A 25302-nucleotide genomic window follows, 5' to 3' on the forward strand; every position below is an offset into this window, starting at 1 on the left:
TGGCTGTCCCCACCAGCTGATTGGAGTGAAGCGAAAGCAACACAGAGCACTGATCACGGCACTAACTCCAGCCTGATTCCCTCCTTGCCAGCTCTATGTGCTGCTTCAGGCAAGCTTCCCTGTGCTCCTGCTACCTGCTTGTACCCTGAGGAGGTAATGCTGTCCTGGCTCCAAGGGTATTGAGCAGATAGGCACAATAAAACCCCGAGACCCCTGGGTAGGAGAGAGCTGTCTGGGTCCCCTACCACATCGCTCAAGGTGAATAAGGTGGGAAGAAGCTCAAGGTGAATAAATCACACTACAGCAGTGCAATGTGACAGCTAGTCCAATAGCTCGAACCTCATGGGGCTACAGAGCCACTTTGCTCACAATGCTATGAAGCTCAATCATGGTCTTATGGGGTGCAGCACCTGCAGAGTCTCAAAAAAGTGACCCACTTCTGTGACAACTCCAGCACGAGCTGCTGAAGGTACTTTAAAGGCAGGAATGCATCAACAGCCTTGGTTTGCAAGAGGAGCAGAGATCGTGTTTACTAACAAAGGTAGCGTTCCTGATTTGGAAAGGTGTGTCATGCTGAAAACTGATTAACTTCACAGCTTTGCAGCTTCATTTCTGAACACAAGCTCAGGCTTTGCTTGGAATCCCAAAGGTTCAAGACAGAGCATAAGCAATAATCTCTCTCTCTCAGAAAGAAAGAAATGGAAGCACAACACTTTCTTATTGCAGCTCAACACTGTCATGTTTCCATCCCTCCTGAGAGATTAATGGAAAAGACAGCTTCAGAAGGAAATTGCTTCACTTGTTCTTCCTTTCATTGTGGCTATAAACAGCCTCTGGCTCACCTGGCCATTGAATGACATGCCCTCCTGGGATCTGATGAACTCGCTGTAGGCCTGGTTGGCTCTGACGATGACTGTGGCCACTGCTTCTTGGTACTGTGGGGATGATGTTGCTAGCAGAGGGAGTGCAGCGAGGGGAATGTGATCCTGGCTGTTGGACAGGCAGCCTTCATCATAACTATATGGGCTGAGGCTGGAGAGGGCAAGAGACATTGGAAATATTCAGCCTAACATACGAAGTGGGGAAAACCATCTGCAGAAGTACAGTCACTACTGCAGTTCATTTAAAAAAGCCTCAAGACAGGAAGGCCATTTATTCCACTGTGAATGGGTGAGAGCTTAATAAATCTTTCCCTCACATCAAACGTAAATCTTCAAGGACAACATACTTATATTAACAGAACAACCCTCAGACAAGGAATTAAAGCCTTAGTATTTATTGGATTAATTAAAATAGATCAATCTCAGAACTCTTGCTGCATGATTACTGTATTCACTACAGCTAAGTATGAAATCAAGATTGAATGCCTCGCTAGTACATTAATAAGTGCATTCTCAAAGCATGGTCAGAGCTTTCAATACGATAAGCAGAACATTTCAGGGAAGCAAATAAATCAAATAAAGAAAACAAAGCCAAGAGTGAAAAGAGTGTCTGTGACAAAGCAGCATCAACTTACCTGGACACCAGTGAAAACGCTTCGGAGCAGATGGCTGGGCAAGGGACTAGTCTGATGGCAATGTGTCCAAGAGCAGCTGGGTAATGTACCCTCATCACTGTGTCAAACACTGTTGTGATGGTGTTGACATCCCCTTGCTTAGAGCTCTGGTCACCGCTTCCTGAGTCCAGGATGTTTCCTCCGTGGAGTACCAAAAGGAGGACATGGATTTTACTTGGCTGCATTAATGGCTGCACTGATTCATCCTAGGTGGGAACGAAAGAGAGCACAGTAGAAAGATTTATTTTCCAGAGAGGTTTTACTTATCACCTTTTCTTCCTCAAGCTCACACATGGTTGTACAATGCACTATCCACATCAAGTCCTGTCAGGAATGAGACAAAAAATGTGTGAATCAAGGTATTCCCAAGAGAAATAGAATTAGCCATGATACAAGACCTTGGCAAGTCCCCATCTAGAAGGCCAAGTTCAGTTTGGGCAATCCACGCACAAAGATGGTTGCAGTGTGAGGAGGACCGCCAAAGGACCAGAAGCATGGAGCCCTTTTGAACAGAGACTGAAAGAGTTCAGCTTCATTTGCTTTGCAAAGCTACCCTAGAATGAAATGCCTGCTTTCAAACACAGTGGAGAGGAGTGAAGAAAGCTAGGGAGGGAACAGAGGCACTTAAGGCAAAGGACAGTGCAGGCACAAGCACAAGAATCTAAACTGATCCTGAATAACTGTACACTGAAATCGGGTTTCTAAACACAGGAGAGACGAGGTTTTAGAGTAACATCTGCAGGTTTGCGGGTAAGAAGCTAAACTGTCTTCAGGAAGGAATGTGCTTAATTCATGGAAATAGGCATTAGATGCACCTGGACACAACAGCTGAGAACCTGACTACTCCCTCCAGGTCTCTTATCTTACACATGTGCATGCACAAATGCACACACACAGCCTCAGTATAACTGACTGTCCTAAGCACAAGGAATGCTGAAAGTGAAACAAAAACTTGCATAAAATTGTAACCAGGTGAAACGTGGCAGCACTAAAGACATTACTTATGTGTGTCAGAGGGGAAAAATAAAGAAATAAAAATGGGTGTTGCTCTCTGTTTGGGTGTTGAGCTCAGCTGCAGCAGTAAAACACATTCGGCAGAAGTAAGAGGTCAGCAAGTGGCAAAGTTGCTGGGGAAAGAAGTCGTAGGAAGAGATCAGTCATTGCATCTGTTTGCCTTTGACAGAAGTTATAAATAAGAGTTCAGATTTGCTCATATTGTTGCAAAAGAGGAACTGAAAAGGTTTTTCTACCCAGTTCCTCTGAGTTCAGTCCTTTAAGACCCTGTGACCCAAGGACTGGCCGACATCTGGTTGTGAGACTGCTGCATGAACACAGTAAAGGTTTATTTTGACTGTCCAGGTCATTTGCTTATTATGTTGAGTCAATTCCTTGCCTAAACAGGCTGTAGTCTGGGGGAAAGAGGGAAATGTATCTGAGCTCCAGAATGGGTTATCATTAGTGACCTGCCAGAACAGCTGTAAGCCCAATCCTGATGCCCCAGAAGCATCAGGATTGGCCTAAAAGAACATCCATTTATGCTGGTCACATAACACAACAGAGAGTAACTATTATAAACATCCATTCCCTACCAGGGCTTTCAGTGTTTACAGCTCCCATATGGACTCAAATCCCCCACCCCAACACCTCTGAGATACGTGAAAGCAGGTACTGATCTTTCCTCCTGCGCCTTATCCATTGTGCTAGCAGAGACAACATTTCAGAACATCACAGGCAACTCCCTGTTGAGGCAGAGAAACAGCCATCGGGAAGGGGTGTGGAAGGGGTGGAGGGCAGCAGTATTTTCCATTTGATAAATTCTTCTAATTTTAGCATCTTTAGTCACCTGTTGTCCTTTGAGCAGTGATTGAGTCCCAGACAAACCTGCTGGTGGGAGGAAAGCATGCCCAGGCACACATTAGCAACCTAACAACTAGCTTACATTTTTACCAGATACTGTTAAAGTATATCTTAATACACAGCCCACCACAAGTATTAAAATTCACATTCAAGTCTGTAATAAAGATTTTCCAGACCTCCTGCAAGAGAATGGCCTTTAATTATTTATTACCATTACAGTGTATTAATGCCTGCTCTTTAAACCTTCTCTGATGTCAGTTTACAGCACCTGCAAAGTAAATTTTTGCCTGGCTGGAGGCATGGGAGGAGCACTCTCAGCATCTCAGCACCACTTTTGCTTTCAGACAAATGTTGTAAGTGCTCATGTGAAGAACAATGTGAGTCACCAAGCTCAGGTCATCTAGAAGTTTATCAGCAGTCACTTGGAGACACCCATCTGTTCATTAACCTCTGCTCTTGAAGGAAGTAGGGAACATGCAAGGACCTGCTGATTAGTTTAGGGGTGGAAGTGGCTATTTAGAACTTTCTTGTAAGATCTGGAGTCCCGTAAGACACACAATTCCTGAGCTACCCTGTGGTGATGGACCCTCTCAACCTGAAAATCAGTGCAAGGGTGGCTAGGAATTTCATACTATTTTAGTATGCTGTGAGCAGCCACAAATACCTGTCTTTTTGTCTTTTTCACCTTAGTTTGAAGTCTGTTCTTTTTCTAAAATGAAGGCAGAAACGGAAGGGGGTTGAGTTTGTACAGCCCTCTGAAGAAGACAAGTTCTCCACATCATCTTGAGCTCTAAGAGAAATCTTAGAGCTGTGACTTGCTTATCTTGAGGCGGCTACAGCCATTCCCATCCCATCCTCTCCCTGTTGCCCTTGAACTCTTAGTCTATTACAAAAAAGCCAATCCACAACAACCTTACAACCCAACACCCAGAGTAATACCAAAACCATGCTCTCTGCAAACAGTTACACAGCACAGTCAGGCAGATACTTCAAGGGTAAGATGAGTACAGCCACTCCAAGACGCATTGTCTCACTAGGGCACTGAATTGCAAAAGCCTTTATATGCAAGTCTAGAAAGCCAGGGGGTGTGTGTTTATTTATTATGTTACCCAGAGTGCTGATACAGGCTATGCTATAACTGGCTTCCAAACAAGAACCTGAGCAGCTCCAGAAAGTGAGCTGCAGCCAATCTATGCCACTTGGACCACTGCAGTTTGCACCACGGTGTTGCAGTAATGTGGCTCTCCTGCTCCCACATCCATGCTAGCTCATGCAGCATTAGGAGGATAGCTCTACCTACCAATGCCTCAGCCTGCAGTTTATCCCCACAGGATTCGTCTTTTTTTCCAGCTGGATACCTGATGCTGCCTGCAAACTACAGAGCATTTTCTGTATCATGTTCAAAAGACAGGGGAAATAATTCCTTAAACCTAGCCATGAGGTACACAGCATGCTGGCACGGCTCGGAATGACACACAAAGACAAGAAAGGGCTCACAGCAAAGGGAGCCGTTTACCCCACACAGACATATTCCAGCAACAAAGGATCTCATTACAAGAAACTGAAGCACTTACTTCAATGATGCTGAGCCTCTCCACACTGGAGCCAACGTGGTACTCTGCTGATGTCTCATGATACAAGTCACCTGGAAGCACAGAGGTTTAAAACGTCAGCGCTGCAAGATGCTATTTGGCAAAGACACTCTTCCATAAAGACACTGTTTTTGCCAATGCCTTTCAGCCTCTTCTGCCTCACATCTCCTTAATTATTTCCTCAGATTGCTCTCCCCTCCCGCCTCCTTCCACCCCAGAAGCCTGGGCAATGCTGGGTCACTTATTTTGCAGCAGCTTCTCATACACTCAGTAAGCGCTGAGGACATTAGCGAGCTCTTCTCTCATCACAGCAACCCACTATCGCTGCTTTAATAAGGACAGCAACAATGGGAAATCCCTGCACAATTGTCAGAAGTGATTGGTTTGTGGGAAAATAAAAGGAATTGCTTGAAATATGCTGGGGGAGCAGAGATCTGATGTGCTCACACGTCTGTGCCTACACAGAAAGACTTTGTACCAGAAAGTGTCATCTTCCACTGTGCTGCTACATGCCTGAGGAGCTACCTTCCTTTCCAAATGTAGTAACAATGAGCAGAAAATAAACCCAAGGTAGATACAGACAAGAACAAAGGATGGAGCAAGAGGAAAGAAAAGTCAGGAGAAATTCAAGACAGAATATTTCATCATTATATGAGAGAATCCTGGCTGTTGCACAAAGGAGCCTAACCAACACGGACAATAAAAGAGAATCAAGAGCTATCCATCCCAATTCCAACTGGGCAATTCTTTTTCAGCAGCACTGGGCAGTCATTTTTATGCTCTGTCTCAGCTTCTCCTTTTGTGAAAGGAGGATAACAAGTTTTACCTTTTTCAGAATGTGGCTATAACAATTGCTTGGAAATACTGTAAAATAGCACACGCAGTTTTGATTCAAAAGAAAGTTACCCTGGACATCATCGCATTCGGGGGTTTCAATTTTATCCATCAGATCATTGGAACTCCATTTGGTTATTTCTTTCGGGAACATTTCCTCATTGTCAGACAAGTCCTCTTTAAAAAAGAACAGATTTTTTTGAGTCACACACACAAATATACAGACAAGGGCACAGAAAAGAATTTTAAGTAAAAGTAAGGCCCCATAACTCTATGTGATCTTATAAACATTTGGATGGCTCATGTCATAACAAAACAGATACTTTACCAGTTTTTGTGATATAGAAACCAAAGCACCTTTTGCAGAGTACACAAAATGTTTTAGTTGCATGTTTGTAACAAAGAAAACACCTAAAGCATAGAAAGAATAACATGGATTTTAACGCTACCATTTCAGGTACCAAGTTTGATGTTTTTCTTGCCATATTTCCTGATCGTGCTAAAGCAGCCAGAATGCTCCTGGACAGGAGAGGACAAAGCACCATTTGCTGCTGGGATCCTCCCAGTCCTGTTTGAAAGCTATGGGATGGCTTTGGGGGAAGCAGTGACAAGGATCACTATTGTTAATAGGACCGAATACCTAAAAAGGCATGAGTAATAAAGGAGATGTGAACTCCCCAGGCTATCTTTAGCCTCATTTCCTTAGGAGATGAGACTTGTTTGATCACGCTGAGTGCATGTGGCTGCCCTTTCCCTCCTACCTCAGGATCTTCTGAATCCCCTGGCTCAGTTCAACTACAGCTGATAAAGAATAAGGGTCCCCAAAATATTATGTTCCTAGAAGTGTAATTAAAAAGAAGAGACGTATAAAGAAGAGACCCTACAAAACACCCTACAGTAGTATCCAAACATAAGAACGATTAATAGCCTTGCTCTACAGCAGACATCAGAAGCATTTGTGACATGTTTGTTTATTGTTCTGTGCTTAGTATTTCTCTCCTGAAAATTCTGGGCTTGTAAATTTAATAAAGAGCTATAAACATAATAATAACAGCAGTAATTACAGATGTCTTGAAGATCTAAAAGCTACAATCTTCAGAGTCCCAGAATAGGATTCCCCCTTTCTTGTTGCTGTACAGTTGCTAAGAAAACAATTAGTTGGAAGAATCCTAGGATAGGGAACAAAAAAATTTTGAAATGTATTCATCTTTGTAGCAGATATGAGCAATAGCTTTAAAAATATATATATATATATGAAGGGGACTAACTTTACATCAGCATGCCATTTCCTTTTTCAGCTACAGCAAAAACTGAGTCAATCCCCGTTTCCCTGCACAAGGGAGTGTGGAACTACCTGTTCAGAGCAAGTGGAAAGCACAAGCACGCAACACACATGCTGGTAGAGAATTAAGAGGAAGATTGCACTCAAAGCTCCTCCAGCAACTTAATCTAAATATTAAACTTATTTCCTTGAGAGGTTTAATTACAGCCCTTATTGCTGCTCAAGGGATCACTGAACGGGATATTACTCCTGTTATTAGCATTTATTACAGGATAGATATTAGATATTACTGTATTTGTCACTCTCTTTACCAGAGTATGCCAGTGAATGAGGATGAGTGGGAAGCCAGCGACAAGACATGTTCTCGGGCTCAGGTTACTCCCACTGCTCTGTGAGGAAATGTGTGTGTGTATATGGGAAGCACTTCTGAGGAACTCTGCTTGGTGTTGACTCACATCCTGATCTGTGCCAGTTCCCATGGTACCGACCACAAAAGCCTCTCCGGCAGGATGAGAGCCAAGCGGTGGCTTCATCCCTCCTCACAGACCTGGAGCTGGGACGTGCCATCTGCGGGCCAAGGGGCAACAAGAGGTCCCTCCCGAAGAAAGGGCTGTGTTGAACAGCACACACATCAAAGCTTCAACTCGGAAGCCAAAATCCCACCAGAATAAGCACACTTTTCAGACCCAACTGTGTGGATTGCAGAGGACAATCTGTACGTAAATGGAGATGCTGTGTACCACCAGAAGAGGAGCTGCTTTTTTTGTTAGCAAGCTCCTAGAAGTATTGCAACAGAAGTGCTGATACCAACTGTGGTACAAGGCTCGTTTTTGTTAATCCTCCTTCCTAGGCCTGTTAGGAGCACGTCAGGGTTTCCCTGGGGCCCTGGATCCCAGGCAGAGCCGTCTCTTTCTCAATTTTATTACTGAGTAATTAAAAAGGCAAAAAAGAGGGTGGATAGAAATGATGCTGTTTTGATGACTCACTCCTCTTTTATTGTATATATATTGCAACAATAAATCCCTTACACGGTTTTTGTAGATGCTACATAAGTTAATAAATAAGAGACACATAAACTAAGTTGGCCCTTCACCCTGCAGGCAAGAGATACATTCATCCCCTGACTTGAACGCATCCCAGCCCTTTAAACTGTTATTGTACAAGTCACTACTCCACAACAGCATGCTGCTTGCTACCCCATAATGCATACCTAAATACTCGATGCGAGAACTCTTCTGGAACACGATACTATACATTTTTGAGACTGAACTTTAGCTGAATGTCAGTGAAATTCTGCTTGACAAAACTGGGGCGTCATCTTCTAACAACTGCATTTCACAGAAAGGTCACCAACTTCATCAGCACACGTTACGCATCTAACTTAGATTAGCATTACAAGCCGGGAGAAGAGTCCATCTGTTGTCAGTAGAGACAGAGCCCTTCAGGCTTAAATGCGCATTAAGTACAAGATATAAAATGAGTGCAGTGGAACACAGCTTCTTCTCACATACATGCACAGAGAAATTAAAACAAACCACAGCTTTCTCCTAATAGGGATAGTCAATATTGCTTTGAGAATTCTGGAGTCAACACCGATCAATTTTTGGCACTTGTTACATTCACTATTGTATTTCTTGGAATGGGAGAATAAAGAGTTAATAAAGGCAAACTTAGGTCTCTTCAGGCCCAGACAGGACAATTAATCACTGATTAGGAAATAAATTAGAAAATTAATCAGTCATAGTGAATCAGAATCATAGGACACACCCACAGCACAGTCAGTATTGCTGAATTTTACCCACACTCATTTGCACCAAATAAAATACAGCTCCAAAGGTTAAGACTGTTCAAAATCCCTTCCAATAGATCACACCGAATCTGAAACGTTGCTGTGTTAAATGTAAGAGTCTGCCAGGTGATGCTGGGGATGCCTGAAGAAGCTGCACTGATGCTGCACGTATCTTGGTTAGAAAGGAAAAGACTTCAAGCAAAGCAAAAAGGTCTCGCTTCCTTCCCCGCTCACCCCCCACCCTCACACCTTCCGTTCTCTTACCCCACCATGTCAGGAAACAAACGCTGGTTTAGGGTCCACATACCATGTGCATCAAAGAATTCATCATCTGAGCTGTCATCTGAATCTCTGGCAATGCTCTGCATCCTCCACTCGGAGATACTATGGCGTGAGGGACTTGCTGGAAGAAACAAACAAGCCTTATGCGATACGCGACATCGACAAGACGGAGAGTTCCCAACATGATCTTTGCTGGAGGAAGTCCTGTGTTCTCTATGAAAATTCACTGCTGCAACGTTAAAAACACAAAACCCTGATGATGCTGGTGTGATGTCAGTGTACTGCTTTACAGATCCTGTTTGTTTACTGTTGTGAGAACCTGACAGTGAGATGCTACATTAAAGCAAGCTGTTTGTACCACTCTTATGCTATTCTGAATGGCAGTTATTTATAATTGTTAGGAGGACGTGCAAAAATCAGCTGGGTTTTAAAGTTTGCAATTAGGAAGGATGCAGGCTGATTGGAAGCTTTCTTCGTGCCTCTGACCAGCACACAAACCATGCCTCTGCTTCGCTAACTTTCGGGTGGGGAGCTCAGCAGAGCAGCCTGGCTAGAAATAATCTGTTTTCTGAAAGGAAATTGCTTCCACACAAATTGGATTAGAGATCTATTTAAACTTTAAACTTGAATGATTTAAACAACATGCTATCCAACTACTTCATAGGGAGCTGTCAGAGCGGCTGTCCTGATGGAGAAAAGAGCAAACCTGATGGTCCTTTTGATTCGTGTTTACCCTCCGGTTCTCACACCTACCTGCTCCCTCTCATTTTTCCCTGCATTAAATATAAACCTATTATGGCTTTTTTCTTTTTTCTCTTTTATTTTATTTCAAATACTTTAGGAATGAGCCTGAACTCTTCTTGGCTGAACTTGGTACAGAACAGCCAAGTGCTGAAGGAAGCACTGTCCAGAGCATGATGAGAGTGAAGGTTTCTCCCCTCTATCACACAGCAACACTTGCAGCAGCCACCAAACCTAATATAGCAAAGCCCTAAGGAGACTGACAAATTCTCCTTTAGCATATATAAAGATGCTGGAAGGCTCTGGATGCTGTGACAGCTGCATGAGCCGTTTCATGCTATTGTTGTAACGGCGTTAAATACATTAAGTGAAATCCTTCTGATTTTGCCATCCGGTTGTCACATGGAAAGAGGCTGGAGCCCCTTGTGCAGAGACATCTAAGTGCAGCTCAGCAGCCCCCAACCACCCGAGCAGCCACCCCTGAGGGAGCAGCAAGCAAGAAGGTTGGCAGCGCAGAGCTCACTCACGCTGGAGTGACGTCAAGGCACTCGTATAATAGTTGCTAAAAATAGAGCATGTAATAACATATGGGATGGCGACAAGGGTCGTGCTGTCACCAGAGGTCTCATGTGGTATGGAAAGAACCAAGATCTTCGTTGTTGCTTTTTTCAGCTGGAGGTAGCGGTGAGCCGAGGCAGCCCTCCTTGCTTCCATGTGTTAATACGCTGCCAGCATGAAGGAGGATTAAAATATCTGCGTGACGTACTTCCCAGCACATCACAATTAATTTCTTTCATTACTTCTTCTTGTAAAAACTGACACATTTGAAAGAAAAGTGATGCTTTGCTGCCAGCGAAAACCTTGGAGCAAAATCCTAAGAGGTCCGAAAACTACAGCTTCCAATGAACACATCAGCAGTGGAAGAGGGGGTTCGTAACAAAAAGCACAATGAGAGATGGGGACATCAATATAAAATCCTGATGCAAGGAAAGTAGCCGGCATTTGTATCTTTATACACTGATTTATGAAGCATCTGGTAGGTTCTTCCCTGGGGCTCACTCCAGTGAGTCATTGCAAGGTAAAACTACTGCTCATCTCTCATTCACCCCGTGATGGAATCAGTAATGGAGTGGTAAATAAAAATGGAGACTCAGCTCACAGTATTTAGTGCATATGAGAGATGGAGAAGCTTCAATCACCCAGGTGTCCTCCTCCACCATCACTGAAGGAAATGCTGCCCCTTGGGGTTTCAGAAAAGTCAAATGTTTTTGCCCTCTTGCTGTGAGAGCTGTTACCCTGCTGTAAGAGGAGAAGGAATTGCTGAGGGTTCAAGCCTCCTCTGTGTATCTTGCTGGGGATTCACCCCTTTGTACAGACTGGTGTGAAGAAGGGAAGAGATTAGTCCAGCAAAAAAAGGTGACTGCCTAGGGAGAGGTGAATGACAACATTTAGGACTCAAAGCTGAGTCCTTACAGGGTATCCATAGAGGCAACTTTAACAGCAAAATCCTGAAAGCTTCCTGAATGGTGTTCAAAAGGAAATATAAACCTGATCCATGGTCCCATCGAATCCCAAGCTGTGAGGTTTGGTCTCTGAACAGCTCCACACATCATCACCAGTGGAAGGCAGCAGCACCCATTCAATTTTTGGGGGTACCTGCCTTAATCTCCCCAGTAGCTAATGGGGGTGCTTTGCTGTGTGTGCTACATCACAGCACCCATGGAGCCAAGCACCTGGTTTTGAAATGAACGGCATGTAGCAATGCATAAGCCTGGCCAAGGAGCATGGAATTCCTGCTGTAGCTGCCTCCTGGAAAACAAGAGGCAGTTAACAGGGACCCACAGTTCTGACACAGCAGACATCCACAAAGGGAACACCACTGAAGGACCAGGCCCAATAAAAGCCACCAGTGGCTCTTGGGTAACAAGGACTAACTCTCTTTGTGCCACTGTTTGTCTTCTGAGACCCAATGCTGCTAGCAAGCTGCTGCCTGCTCTTCTACTGCTCTTTTCATAGTTCCTCTGCTTTTGAGATTGGCAAGAATGGGATGACTAGAAACACTGCCAAACCTGTAATGGGTCACCTGAGAAGATTGAGCTTCCAACACCAGCAGAGAAGGCCTCTGAGTTAAAAGGACTCACAGGAGAAATATGCATTGTCCCAAAGGAGCCAGCCACAAGGAGACATGGTCTTACCTCCCAAAGCCCAACCTCTATGCAGTTAGAAGAGCAAGTCATCAGCAGCATCTTACCTCCTCTCTTTGAAGATCGTGAGGACTTAGAAGAGGTTGACCACTGCTTGGTGAGTGATCTCCCAGATGGCGTTTCACTGTTACCAGCAGCATCCTCTGTGTCAACATTTGAAACTGTGTTGGCTTCAACATCCTTCTCACCAGGAGCTTCTTTGACACCATGCTGCTCGGCATCATTTTCACTGCAGAACTGGGCCATCTTCTGAGCCAGCATCAACTGTGCCTCCTTCTCCAGCTGCCGGATATCCTCAATGGTGAGCCCATACCATTCGTCCTGCCAGCACCACGCCTGCCGATGGGCACGGACCATGACCTTCCGCAAGCCTGCAAAGCCAAAATGCCCGTCACCAGTGCTAGGAACTGATTTGTTCCATTCCCAAAACCTCAAGACACCATGGCAAGGATATCACAGTGGCATCAAAAACACAGTGCTATAAACTGCAGTAAAGGACCCTCCTATAGCAAGTCAGGATGGCAAACAGGTCACTTCATGTACTTTACCTCCTCAATTCTTATTTTACTAATTCTTATTCTTAATTCTTATTATTATCCAGGAGAGTTTCAAGTGTTCCTTGATGAACACTGCATAGTTCACTACAATTGTTACATGATGGAAGCACATCCCACATGAGCAGTGATAAGTCTAAAACTCCTTGGAAACCTGTTTTCTGCACCTGGGTTCTATATATCAGCAAAACAGCATCACAAATATGAGCTTCTGAGATAATGGGATGGAAAGCAAAGTAAGGGAGGGAATAGAGATGCTTTATTTTGCAGATACCATCTGTCTTCTGCTGCATGAGAAAAATGGAGCTGGTAAAGCTAATTTAAAAACCTTCAACGTATCACAGCTCTGAGAGGAAGAACTGTCTCAATAACAACACACAATGCTCCTGACCGGGCACAGAAACTTTCCACCAAGACTTAAACTTATTGACTAACATCATCATACCACCAAGACTTTTCAGAGTAGTCAGCTCAGGTTTTTCAATCAATATTATTGCTTAAAAGCACACGACCGGTCAAAGCTCCAAACTGGTATTTATTACTGATGGGAGCACACAGCAGCAACGGTGCTTTTAAAACCTTCTATAAACACTGACAAACTAATCCTCAGGAGCCCTTCTGGAAACAAGAACAAAAATCACTATTGTCCCATCTTTAATGACTGGAAAACTGAGGCAGAGATGGGTTGAAGGAAATGCCAAACAAAGAGGTGGGATTTGTTGTTGGTGGGATTATGGATCCTCCATTGCTAAGACTGGAGCCGAAACACACTGTCAAAAAGCTGGCAGGCAGGGTAGCCATCCTCTCACTCTAATGAAGATCCCAGCCAAAGACCACAGGCCACACCATCACCACTGCTATTGCAGAGCAATTGCTAAGACAGAGCAATCAACAGACTACATTAAAATCATTTAGGTTTTGGGAGCTGCAGATTGAGCTCTCTAGCATAGCCAAAACTGGATGGTCCCTCTGCATACAGGGTTTCTAAGGTATTTCCAGTAACATGTGCTTCCCTGTTGTACAGAAAGATTAGCTCTCACCACTGTCACAGTTTCTATGATGTTTAGCCTAAATATCCCGTTTGTTTTCATCAATCACCTTTTTCTAAACATACAAAAGCTTATTTTTATACATTTATTTCCTTACAGGTCTGAGCACTTTACTGCCTGCTCTGCTCTTTGCTTTGTTCTTAATGCCACCTGCCATCACAAGTCAACCTATCAGGAGGATACAGGCATTGAGATCAGCAGCTAATGCGATGGACCAGCTCAACCTGAACTTCATTTGCACAGTAAGATTAAATCTATCAATATTTTATGCATTTCTCTGCCTGATTTGCAGAAGGGAGCTCCACGTAGGAGAGGCAAGTTTGAGCCAGCAGACTGTGACCTTCTGGGGGCAGAAAAAGGTGCCTCGTCAACTTAATTCTGCTCAAACTTAGTTGAGATTCAGAGTTATCTCCCCCACCAGATTACTTTTTGCAGAACTACAGGAGAAAGATTTAGCCTCTTCACCTCCTGTTTGACAATCAGCAGAGCTGAAAGACGAAGATTAAACTCCCATCACATCCAAACTGAAAGCCAAGAAAACATTTCCCTGGCTGTAATTCAGTCCCCAACACCACAACTATCCTTTGGACTTCCACATACACAATGCCCACTTATACCTTGTTTGAAGCAGCTTGAAAACAGTCTGTGATCAGACACAAGAGCAAATCCCCCCCTTGCTCTCATCTCAAGGCTTTCTCAAACCCAGGGCTCAGCAGCCTCTGCTTGTGCTCCTGGATCCAGCCTTGATGTATATCAATGCACCAACTACTTCAAAATTCTCTGTGTAAAGGCACAGATGCCACTGACTGCACATCTTGTTTTAATGGACTAACATCACAAGGAACATGAAAACCAGTTGGGAGTAAAAGTATCCCGAAGTTTCCCCTCTGCCTTCTTCCACTTAATCCAAAAAAATCACCTGCATTGCTTCCTCCAAACCCTCAGACCTCCCCATCTGCACTGCTCACATCACTTGGATTACACATCCCCAGTCGACCTTCCTTAAAGCGCTGGTTGTTTGAAAACAGGATGGCATTACATGGCTTCACGGCTGTTGTGCGTCTATCACTCCAGATTAGTTACGGAGTCAAGAAGACTGAGACTGTTTTCCTAGCCTCTGGCCTTCACCTGGGATGTGTTAGAGATGCTGCATTTCTCTTTAACATAGGGAGAAAACCTGGGAGAGAAAGAGGCTGTCCAGGTACAAAAGAAATTGAAAAATAAAAGTCATGTCTTGCAGAAAAAAACCCTTTACCGATAGGGATAGAAAACTTGAGCAGTCCCTCAGTGCACAGCAGTGAGTGTAGCACTGAATTAATAACCTTCAGCCTGCAGCGCTGAAGCCTTCTACTAGGCAGCAGAGACCCAAGAGGACACACTGAGTGCCCCCACGCAGCTATATGGATTCAAGACCCGGCTACAAATGACTGACCTCAACTGCCCAGACATTGCTTCCCCCTTTGTGCAATGGAAAAAAATCAAGTCTTACAGCATGTTTAAATCAAAATGTTAGAGAAAAACAAGCTTTTTATTTGAGAAGTGAAAAGGAGAAGGCGGATCAGACCCAGGAAACAGAGTAATTGGGAAAAAAATCTCTTTTTAACAGATTAAAGACGCCCACTGGGACATTGCTGAAGGCATCTGTGGTCCAGTTTGCCTTCATTTTTCTCTCTGGAGGGAGGAGAGGTGCAAATGTCTCCTGCTCAGCGCAAAAAGTCCCTATCCCACACTCAATCCCACACACTGTGCTTCTGAGCCATGCCTCATGGTCGGCTGCAGCCCATTCAGCTGTGGGAGCTGGCCGGGGAGGACAGGTTGGGTACAGCATCCCACCGGCCACCTTATCCCAGGTTGGACAGAAGGCAACAAGCCCAGTGGAGGCGAGGCTCGGGGCAAAGCTCCTCCATACCCTCTGCCACCTCCTGCAGTGGGGTGGGTGCTCCGTTGTCACCCATGGAGCAAGCAAACCCAGCAGTATGGTCTCATAAAGAGATGTCTCTGGAGTGAAGGAGGAGACATCAGGGAGGATTTTAAAGTAGTTTTTCCCCCTCCATGCAGCCTGCACCACGCTCATCTGAGCTTTCTTTCCCAGAACTGGAAGATAACCACACAGTCTCAGCAGGCAAGTCACACACTGAGGTCAATCAGAAATAATGAGAACAGGTTTTTATTAGGATGCAGGAACCAGCTGATTTCTGTAATATCAGTAGTTAACAAGACTATTATTTCTCTAGAGTGCACAACGCTTTGGTTTAAAAGAAAAGAAGCCAAGGAAACCACACATGCACAAATGTGCTCATGCAGATTGAGTTCAGAAGTACCTGTGATTGTGGCATTGATTTAATTATAACATTCCCACTGCGTTGTGCAGAAGCATCACCTGTGAGGACTATAGCAGGGTGCAAACATTTAAATCACTTGCCTTCCAACTCACCACCTCAACAGCTCAGAGTGGTTGAACCCGTGAGGTGACTCCTGTAAATGATTTGGCTGCAGGTTGTGGTGTTGAACTTAATCGTACAAAAGGAAGTGTAAATGACCATGAGACAAACCAGGACAGAGAGGACTCATCAGCTGAATTTAAAAAGCTTTTGTCTATAGTTCTGTGTTTGTTTTACCAACATGAAGTAAATATAGGAAATGTAACAAAAACTCGATGCAAAAAAAAACCTAAAACAAATTGAGAACCCCACCACCAAATCCTGCCCAAATCCCCTCAACTATCCATATAGAGCAACTGTTCAGATACCCACCAACAATGTACCCAGCAGCAACATCCCAAAGCATTTTTTAACACACTCTTTCAATTTCCTGGCAGATAAAGGATGCCTGATTTTCCCTGTGCAACACTATTTCCTTGATGGCTACTACAGACCCATCAGTCATCTTGTCAGTACAGTTCTGGTTATCTGAATGTATCCGATCAAAGACAACCTGCTTATAGCTGCTTGCTTCCCTACTCTCCCTTGCTCAGACCACTCACAAAGAAAGCCTGCGGTCACATCCACATCATGCTAACTGCAACCTGCCTACCCTTGAAAAGACAAAACTCTACCTGCAGGCCCCAATGGGCAGTGCCCTTCTTGATGAACTTTCTTATTGGAGAGCTTTAGTGAAGCAAAAAAGCTTTCTAGAACCACTTCCACTTCATCACTGTGCAACAATTTGGGCATAGTTAGCCTAAGACACAGTGGCTTAGACAAAGCTTCAGCTACTGGTATGGGAACACACTTTGCCATAGTATATAATCAATAATCCATACATAGTCAACACACTTGTTTAACAACAAAAGAACCATAGCCTACGTGCACCATTAGGAAGCAAGTGGGAGCAGAACATTATGCAGTGCCAGTCCAATTAAACTTAAATTCTATGGGAAAGGAGTAAAAAAGCATACAAATATTACAGCCAAGTAGACTAATAGCCCACAATTTTAGTCTGTGTCTCAGGCTGTCACAGCACTGAGTAACTGTCCAATTAGTCATCAGAAAAAACGGCTCTTGCACTCAGTAAGACTGAGAATGTTCCAACACCATCCCCCAGAGTTACTCCTTCCGTGTTCAGTAGCCTTTCTACATATCATCATCCATCCATCACTTAACTCAGACGTGTTCTTCGTTCAACCAATTCTCTAATTTTAGTTTGCACTATAAGTACTGTTTCCCCCCTTCTTGGGCAGAGTTTGGATCCTGATCTTGGTTTCTGCCTTTGTTTTCTTGCTGGCTTAGTGACCCTGCACAGAGTGTGCTAATTCCCTAAGAAACAAATTTGCAGGAGCCGGGAACAGAGGAACCAGGAGAAGAATGCCAAGGAGAGTCTGGGAATGCCAAGAACATCTCTGGCATCTGAGAGCCTGGTCCACCATTGGCGGCACAATGCACAAAGTTCTCCATCTGCTTTCAGCCACGAGTTGAAATCCCCAAACTTGGATCAGCATGTAAGCCTGGGCAGCCCATGTCTTTTCGACTTAAACATCCTCATACCTCGCTGTCTTTCGTACATGTACTGTGGCGCTTCTCCCACTCACTAATGGCTTCCCCATGGCTATCCCATTGCAGGGGGAAGCTGCGCATCTTCTGTAGATATCCAAAGCTTTTGCTTTCATTTTTCACTCGCTCAACTTTGTCTTGCCTTAAAGACTTTTCTGATTTTATGCATCTTAACCACTTTGAAAAACAGTATTTGCCATCATTATAACAGAGTGGAAAGCCTTTTGAAAGGCAGACAATGAGCTGGCTCGAATCTCCGCACAGCCTCACTCAAGAGGAAAATGGCAGGCAATCTTTCATGAAATACAAAAGAAACATTTCTAAGGGACCACAGTTTAATCTATGCCAAACACCTCTGAACAACTGAAGAGTCACATGCTTCTTTTTAATTTAACAGATACAATGGAGTTGTTACTCTGCCCCCATGTTTTGCAGTATACACTAAGTTAACCCCTGTCACCAAAGCACCGAGGGAGTTCATTGCAGAGAGCTAATTGCTATACAGTCTATAAGAGGTAAAAACTTCCATCTGTGGGTAAAGTAAAACCAAAGGAGCTTTAAGAAAGCAACCTGTGATTATTCAGAGAGCAGTGCACACACCATTCTTCACTGCTCTATCAGTGTTTTCCACATTAGCTCTCAGGAGCATGGTATGACTGAAAAGAGCTATAAAATTATGTACGCCAGCATCAGGCACTTCAAAGAAGATTTGTGTATAGAAAGGACAGCTGTAGAGGTCATGTAGGAGGATTTACTGCTTACAGAAAGCAGGTAGTATCCTTCACACCACCTTTCTTTGGCCTTTACTTTGGCAGAGGACAGCCACAGCTCTGCAGTTTTTCTGAGATTAGAATGACTTTTTAAATTATTCTTTAGGTTTTCCACCCAGCCACAGATCCCGTCTCTTGTGGCAAGGCTCAGAAACTGCATCAGTTGTGTTATAGATTTTTCTGCAAAGAACAAATTACTGCCAGCACTGCCACACCTGCACCGTCTCCACTGAGTTACTTCTGGGACACAAATAATACCTCCTTAAAAGCATTGACCTAAGAACAATGCCTTAAAGCAGCACATTTCCTCACAACTGAGAGCTGTCAGTGATCATGGTGGGACACAGCACAGTGAGGTGGGGAGCCCTGAACACTGCAGCCCAGGGGACAGAGAGGCATGGCCCCACCAGTCATGCCACAAGGCAGGTAGAAACAAGGGATGCTCCAGGGAGTGGTTTTCTGGAACCACTCAGGACTTAGAAGTGAAGGTTCTTTCTTCGAGCAGCTCTTCAGGATTTTGTTTAAAATAAGGAAAACTGTCAGATTTTGAAAGTGATCTGGCAAAATTTAACGGACAAATCCTTATCTAAAAAGGATTTAGATAATAGATTTAGAGAATGCAAGATGTTACCTACACAGCACTTGAAACCCTTTCAGTGACTACATGTGGTTTGGATTCATACATGCCACAAAGTAATAGAACAAGCTCACAGCTCTACAAAAGAGTAATCAGATCCAAGAATCTCTTCACAGACATGTCTTGAGATATGAGACATTGCACATACCTCACCTCTGTGTTTTAAGTCAGAAACAACATTAAGGAGTTGACAGTGAACTTTGCAAGACTATAAATGCTCACCGACATCATGGATAAACCGCTCGATTTTCGACTGCATCCCCCAGTATCTGAACTCGACTTTACACAGTTTATATGCACACATGATGGGGTATTTCCCAGGGTTGTTCTTGTACTCTTGAATCCAGTCTTCTGAGAGGGGGCCTCTTTTAGTCTTCACTGATTTATACAGCTTTGGATCCTCCTCAACTTTATATTCATGTGGAGGGATAGGATCTTTAACAATATCGATAGGATCTATAGAAAGAGAATAGGAACAGTTAGACATTTCCTTTTCCTGAACGAAAGAAGAAAATACCATTTTTAAGGAGTTGTTTCTGTTTCAGTAAGCACCAGAAGCATTACAGCAACTTAGATTCTTTTTAATTACACTTAATTTAAATTTAAATTGTTTATATATTTAAATTGTTTATACATTGCTGCTGGGCAGTGATCAGCTCTACCAGAGGAACTAGTATGCAGTTACAGCAAACAGAGGCTTTGCTCCAAATAAATGTGTTTGCCCACAGTGACAGCAGGTCCCCAGCACCCTGGCAGATCTGCACACTCCATCTTTCCAGCTCCAAAAAGATCTTTTGCACATTCCATCTTTCAGCTTTTCTTATATCACTCACAGTGCTACAGCTCCATCTCAGCTGAGATGGTTAAATAAACATGCCCTTTCTTAGACCTGTCATGGAAAAGACATTCCCCACTGCACATCTTATCTTTGGAGGCCATCAGTTGAGGTTACTGGTAACTCCTCACATGCCACTGTTAGATCAGATGTACTATGGGAGGCAGAAAGTTTAACTTAAGTGCTAATTAACACTTCAACGATGGAGAAGTGGAAACTGCAATGGGAGCAGAGTGAATGCTCCAGACCTCAGGAGAAGCATCTGAAGTTTGGATTGAAGGGCAGGATCACATTTCCCAAGAAACAACAGCTCTTCCGACACTCCTCAGTGAGGCAGCATGACTCAAACCTATTTACTCAGTACTGAAAGCCTGATCAGATAGGCTGAGGAACAAGGACAGTCAAACTGAAGTTCAAATCAAAGTTTGAATCATATAACACTCAAGTAGGATTGCACAGGGTTACTGCCATGTCCCACGCATCAACAGTGCTCAAGAAGCCAGAGCAGCCACTAGATGTCATTCCCCAGGGCTCAGGCACAGCACAGGATGCCAGAAGCCAGCCTGAGCTCAACACTTCTCCAGCCTCAGCAGTTTTAGAGTTAGGGATGCTCCAGTCCTGTGTGGCTGTTACTGCCATGCAACCAGGTCTCCAGGGAATGCCACAAGCATGGACCACGAGGGACAGCAAGACAGAGGAATAGCTGACTCTTGCCATTCTCTGCCTTCTTATCAGATGTTCCCTTTTGCCTTTTCTCATTAAATCCTGACATATATAAGGCTCATTAACTCAATCTTCTAAAGACAGCTGCGAAGCTGAGGTGTTAACCTGCATGAGGGCAAGACTAAAAGGAGAGGAAGCAAAAATGAAATACACTTTCATGTTTCAGAAGTGCAGATAGAATGATTTTCATACAGGCAAAGGAGCTACATAATTATACAGCAACATTTTCCTCTTCTGCGGTTATTTCTACTTATTACTCCCTAGATCATTAGATGGCTTACTTCCCTCAGGAGCTGCACAAATCAGACAGGAAAGCATCAGCTTCAATTTACACATGGGGATTCAAATTATTTCCATGTGATTTACATTAAGTCTAGAAGAGAACTCAGGTGTCCTCACTCCACTTGATGTAACCCTACCCTGCAGCCTGACACCAACAGTGGTGCAGATATATGTTTGGGAGGGATGGATGGGACATACCAAGCAAAAAAAGAGCAGAATAATGGAAAAAATAAAAGAAAAAAGCTATTCACCTAGAATGGTTTGTCTTTTTTCTGCAGGAGAAAGGTTGAACACGTTGACATGATCTCCTGGATCAGTTTTGTAGTAGGTCTCAATATCAATAGAGAACTTCTCCACAAAAGGACACGTATACCTGAAAGCAAGAACAATGCAGCTTAGAGTAAATCCTGCTTGGCTTGGCAAGCAGAGAAAATGCTTTCCTAAGATGTACAAAATCAGCCTCAAATCCAAGCCAGCCTTCGCTCATGTTTTACTTTTGATATGCTTAAAATACTGGCTGTAGAGATTAAAGAGATTTTCTTTAATAACTTCTTTAAGACAGGAGCTCGCCTCAGACATGTGGCTTCATGGGAATAGCTCTGGCTTAGTATAACCCCAAGCCCACTGCAAAGGGGTGTGCTCCCCATGAGGTGTTACATGGATTACAGGTGAGAAGATACCAATGTACCCCACACAGTTACTGCAGACTGGGCACCCTCATTGACCAAGAAATAACTTCCCAGCTAGTAACAGGCAAGTAGAAAGCCCAAGGGGACCACCAAGTCGCATCACTTTGCAGAGACACTGACAAAACCCTGCAATTTAACTTGACAATGTCTCCTCCAGGATACTATTACCAGGACAGACTGGTTTTAAAGGACCAGTTTGCAGCAAGGAGATAACTTTTGGGCCTTTTATACTAACAAGTTATCTTATGACACAGCTACTAATACAAGGACACCCTGGAAATACACCTCTACCAAGAGGAAAGCAGAGCTCTTGCCTGGAATCTATGGCACTGTTGCAGTGCCAGGTTTCCTGGCCAACTGATTGACTCATGGGCATTTCAAGAGAATAGATAAAAAGCAGACTGGAAGTGGACTTTAATCACTTGAAAGTCAGACAGCTCCATTATATCTAGTCACGAGCAACTACCCATATGCAGACACTGTCTCCTCACCCTTCCCCAGACCGATGTTACTTGTATACACCAGCTAAAACACAACTATGAAACTTTTCCAGGTTTTTGATAAAAATGAAAATATCCATGAAAGCCTTTTTATTATGAAAGTTGACAGCAATATGAGACTTGTAAACCTAGAAAAGAGCGAATGCTCCAAACCAGAGTAATTGGCATAAATGCTATTTATTCCATGGTATCTGAAGTCCTTCCAGGCAAAATCAGCTGAAACGAGGAGGTCCCAGGGGACTCTGCAGAGCTTCTGGCTCTCTTCCCTTCTCAGGGTGAAAACCATAAGATGTAGGTTTGTTATTTTCTAGCTAAATGCCAGTAAAGACAGTTCCCAGAAAAGAAGCACCAAATTTATTTATTAAGCTTTTTCTCTCACACTTTCCCCCCCTTGAGCAAATGAATCCTGTCTTACTTGACAGTGTTCAACATGACAACTGTCCCATTACCACGTACATTTATAACTTCACTGAGCTAGCAGATATCTGCAATGTTAAGTAGAACATGCAGTGCAGGATACAAGACTAAATAAAAACCATTCAAGATTTCCCACGCTTTGATGGACAAAACAGCTCACATTTTAGAGCAACCAGCCACACAGTCTCAAGTACATATGAAGTCAGTCCAGGGAACACTCGCACTCCTGACATTAAGCAGTGTGTAAGAATTTAGGACTTGACCCCGCTTTCTCTAAAGGACATGACTGGAGATGGAAGAGATGCCACTGCCACAGAGAGTGACATCAAATCTTCTCTCTAAAATAGGGAAACAGCTCTGGACATTTTGCTAAGTTTACCTTGTCCTTGTATAAGGATATGCATTCCATGATTCCTCTTCAACTCGCAGAGCTGCCTTGGGCAATATTGACCGAAACCAGCTGGGTATGTGCATACCAATGTGGTACACTTTGTGAGTATACTGCCCGTTGCCTCCCGGTCCATCCACATATGGCCTGTTCTCCAGGATCTCTACTCCACTGCCTTCCCCACATGTCTCCTCTCTGCTCTTTTTCTGAAAGGGAAAATGTGTCACGTAGTTAATCCTTTCAGTGCGTTGTAGGTAGCAAGATTACAAAGCCCCTGAACATTGGGGATGGTTTCTAGGACTCCTTTTGAGCAGAGCTTCATAGAGACAGCGTAATTGTAGCGGCACCCTGGCTGTAAGACTACCAACCTAGAGATTATAAAGGAAAGATTTAAAAACTCCTCTGGCCAACACAGGAACAGAGATTTGATTTATTACAGATCCTGTAAGGAAACTAGATTTGGACACAAAGAGACAGTTTGAATGGAGACCTAATGACACATCAATTCCCGCTCCTGTAACAGGTTACACATCGCTCTTCCTGAGAGAACACTAAACCTTGGCTCCAGCTGTGAACCACCCAAGAGCACAAAAACCTTTTGCATCAGCAGATGACATGGCAAAGGGGAGTTTGTCCAACCTGGCACATTCCTGTGGTGTGGTATCAGCATGAAGAATCACACACGCTCAGCGCAACATCACAGTACTGAAGGCTACTTCATGACCTAAAACCACAGGATATGGGGGCTTGTTGCTTGTGGTCTGGCATGGCAGCAGCTCTCCAAGAACAGCTTGGAGACTATGCTCTGCTAATTAAGATATTTAGAAGAAACAACCCAAGTTTGCCAGAATGCACACAGCACCCCCTGGCAGCCTCCATATTTTGGCTTCTTTGTAGTATTGTCCCTCATTGAGAAACCTGGCAAAAATTCCTTCAATAATAAAAAAATACTGATTTCAGTGCTTCTAAGAAGAGTGAGAGGCAAAGCAAATATTTATTCATTGCTAACACAGCTCAGCAGATTGGATGATGTGTAACCTTCTCCATTTCCAAACAACAGATTCACATTGTTAGTATTTTGAGTTTATTGTTTGTATTTGAGAGCACAGGACTTTCAAATTTAAGAAAAAAAAAAAATCAAAGGGATTTGATGCAAGAACCAACTGTGAAATAGAACACAATAACAGCTCCTCAGTTTTGGCATGCAAACAATACAAAGGATAACATGGTTTAACAGAAAACGATTAATAAGATGCAAGAGATCAGCTTCTCATCTTTTGAGCGCAGGATAATAAACCAGCATAGCTATTTAGAAGTAAACAGTCCTCTTTTTAAAGAGATCTCAAGCAATTTTAAGTTTAAACAGCCGTAACCAGCAAATCTAAATAACCAACAAATCTAAATAACTGACAATCTAAATAGTCATTTTTCCCACCCCACCAACTGCAATAGCCCTGTGAAAGAAAAACAGTTTTTTTTACAGTTATTTCTAACATTCAGCTGGCACTTCATTAAAACACACATCCTCTTAGAACAAATTACTGTCTTTCAGTTCTTATATAAGCACTGACCAAGTCCTGTACAAATATTTATGACAATAACGTTAAATAATCTTGATGACCCAAAAAATCTGGTTAATTCAAAGGTCTCGGCAAAGGCAGGAACCCAGCAGGCACAGCGAATGTGTCAGACAGAATAATAGCACAGCATCTGCTCTCAACAGTTGATACAAATTATGGAGATCTAGAGTTTTATTATATGGCAGAAGCACGTGGAAATCATAACGAGAGGAAAGACGGGTTCTCTTCGTGCCAAGTTATCACATGGAGAGCCGTGCACCAGCTGGATGTAAAACTCCCTTCTAGGTTGCACGGTTACCAGCAATTCCAGTCAAATCTGAAAGTCCTCATCTGGGACAAAAACCTATTTAGGAGGTTTTGCAAAAGAAATCCACAGCACCACGTGGGCTCAGCACCTCCCAGAGCTGTGCCAAGACGGACATACACAGAACTGGGTCCCCAGATTTAGAAACACTTGTACTGAATCAGAAAACCAAAACACTGAAGATTTGTTTTAATGGTCACGGTACATATGAAAATAGATAAAAATACCCTCTAGGCTTTCTTTCTCAGAATGCAATTTCATACTCTTCCTTTCAGAGCTACGCCTGAGATATGCCTTATGCTTTAATAGCTCTCCACCTTCTGAAGGTCTCCAGAGGGCCATGCAAGGGGCCAGTGCTTCCATAACCATAAGTCTGAAGGTTCAAGATCCTTTGCTGCCGATTCTGACTTCAGCTCCCATTACACAGATAAGCAGCAGCCAGGGAGCTC

At 43.6% G+C, this 25302-nt stretch overlaps 1 protein-coding gene across 4 annotated transcripts in view; it reads right to left on the reverse strand.

The window, feature by feature from the left end:
• PITPNM2 (phosphatidylinositol transfer protein membrane associated 2) overlaps positions 1-25302 on the reverse strand; it is a 134329-nt gene that overhangs the window by 28102 nt on the left and 80925 nt on the right. For all 4 annotated transcript variants that reach the window (XM_030502452.1, XM_030502451.1, XM_030502450.1 and 1 more), the window contains exons 4-12: positions 22961-23175; positions 21227-21348; positions 19358-19591; positions 12184-12507; positions 9217-9312; positions 5911-6015; positions 4987-5057; positions 1517-1761; positions 843-1032 (exon numbers count right to left, since the gene is read on the reverse strand). In XM_030502452.1, the coding sequence (XP_030358312.1) occupies positions 843-1032; positions 1517-1761; positions 4987-5057; positions 5911-6015; positions 9217-9312; positions 12184-12507; positions 19358-19591; positions 21227-21348; positions 22961-23175 (1602 nt within the window). The remainder of the gene's footprint in view (positions 1-842; positions 1033-1516; positions 1762-4986; positions 5058-5910; positions 6016-9216; positions 9313-12183; positions 12508-19357; positions 19592-21226; positions 21349-22960; positions 23176-25302) is intronic.

The sequence above is a fragment of the Strigops habroptila genome, chromosome 11, assembly GCF_004027225.2.
Source record: "Strigops habroptila isolate Jane chromosome 11, bStrHab1.2.pri, whole genome shotgun sequence".
Taxonomy (NCBI): Eukaryota; Metazoa; Chordata; class Aves; order Psittaciformes; family Psittacidae; genus Strigops; species Strigops habroptila.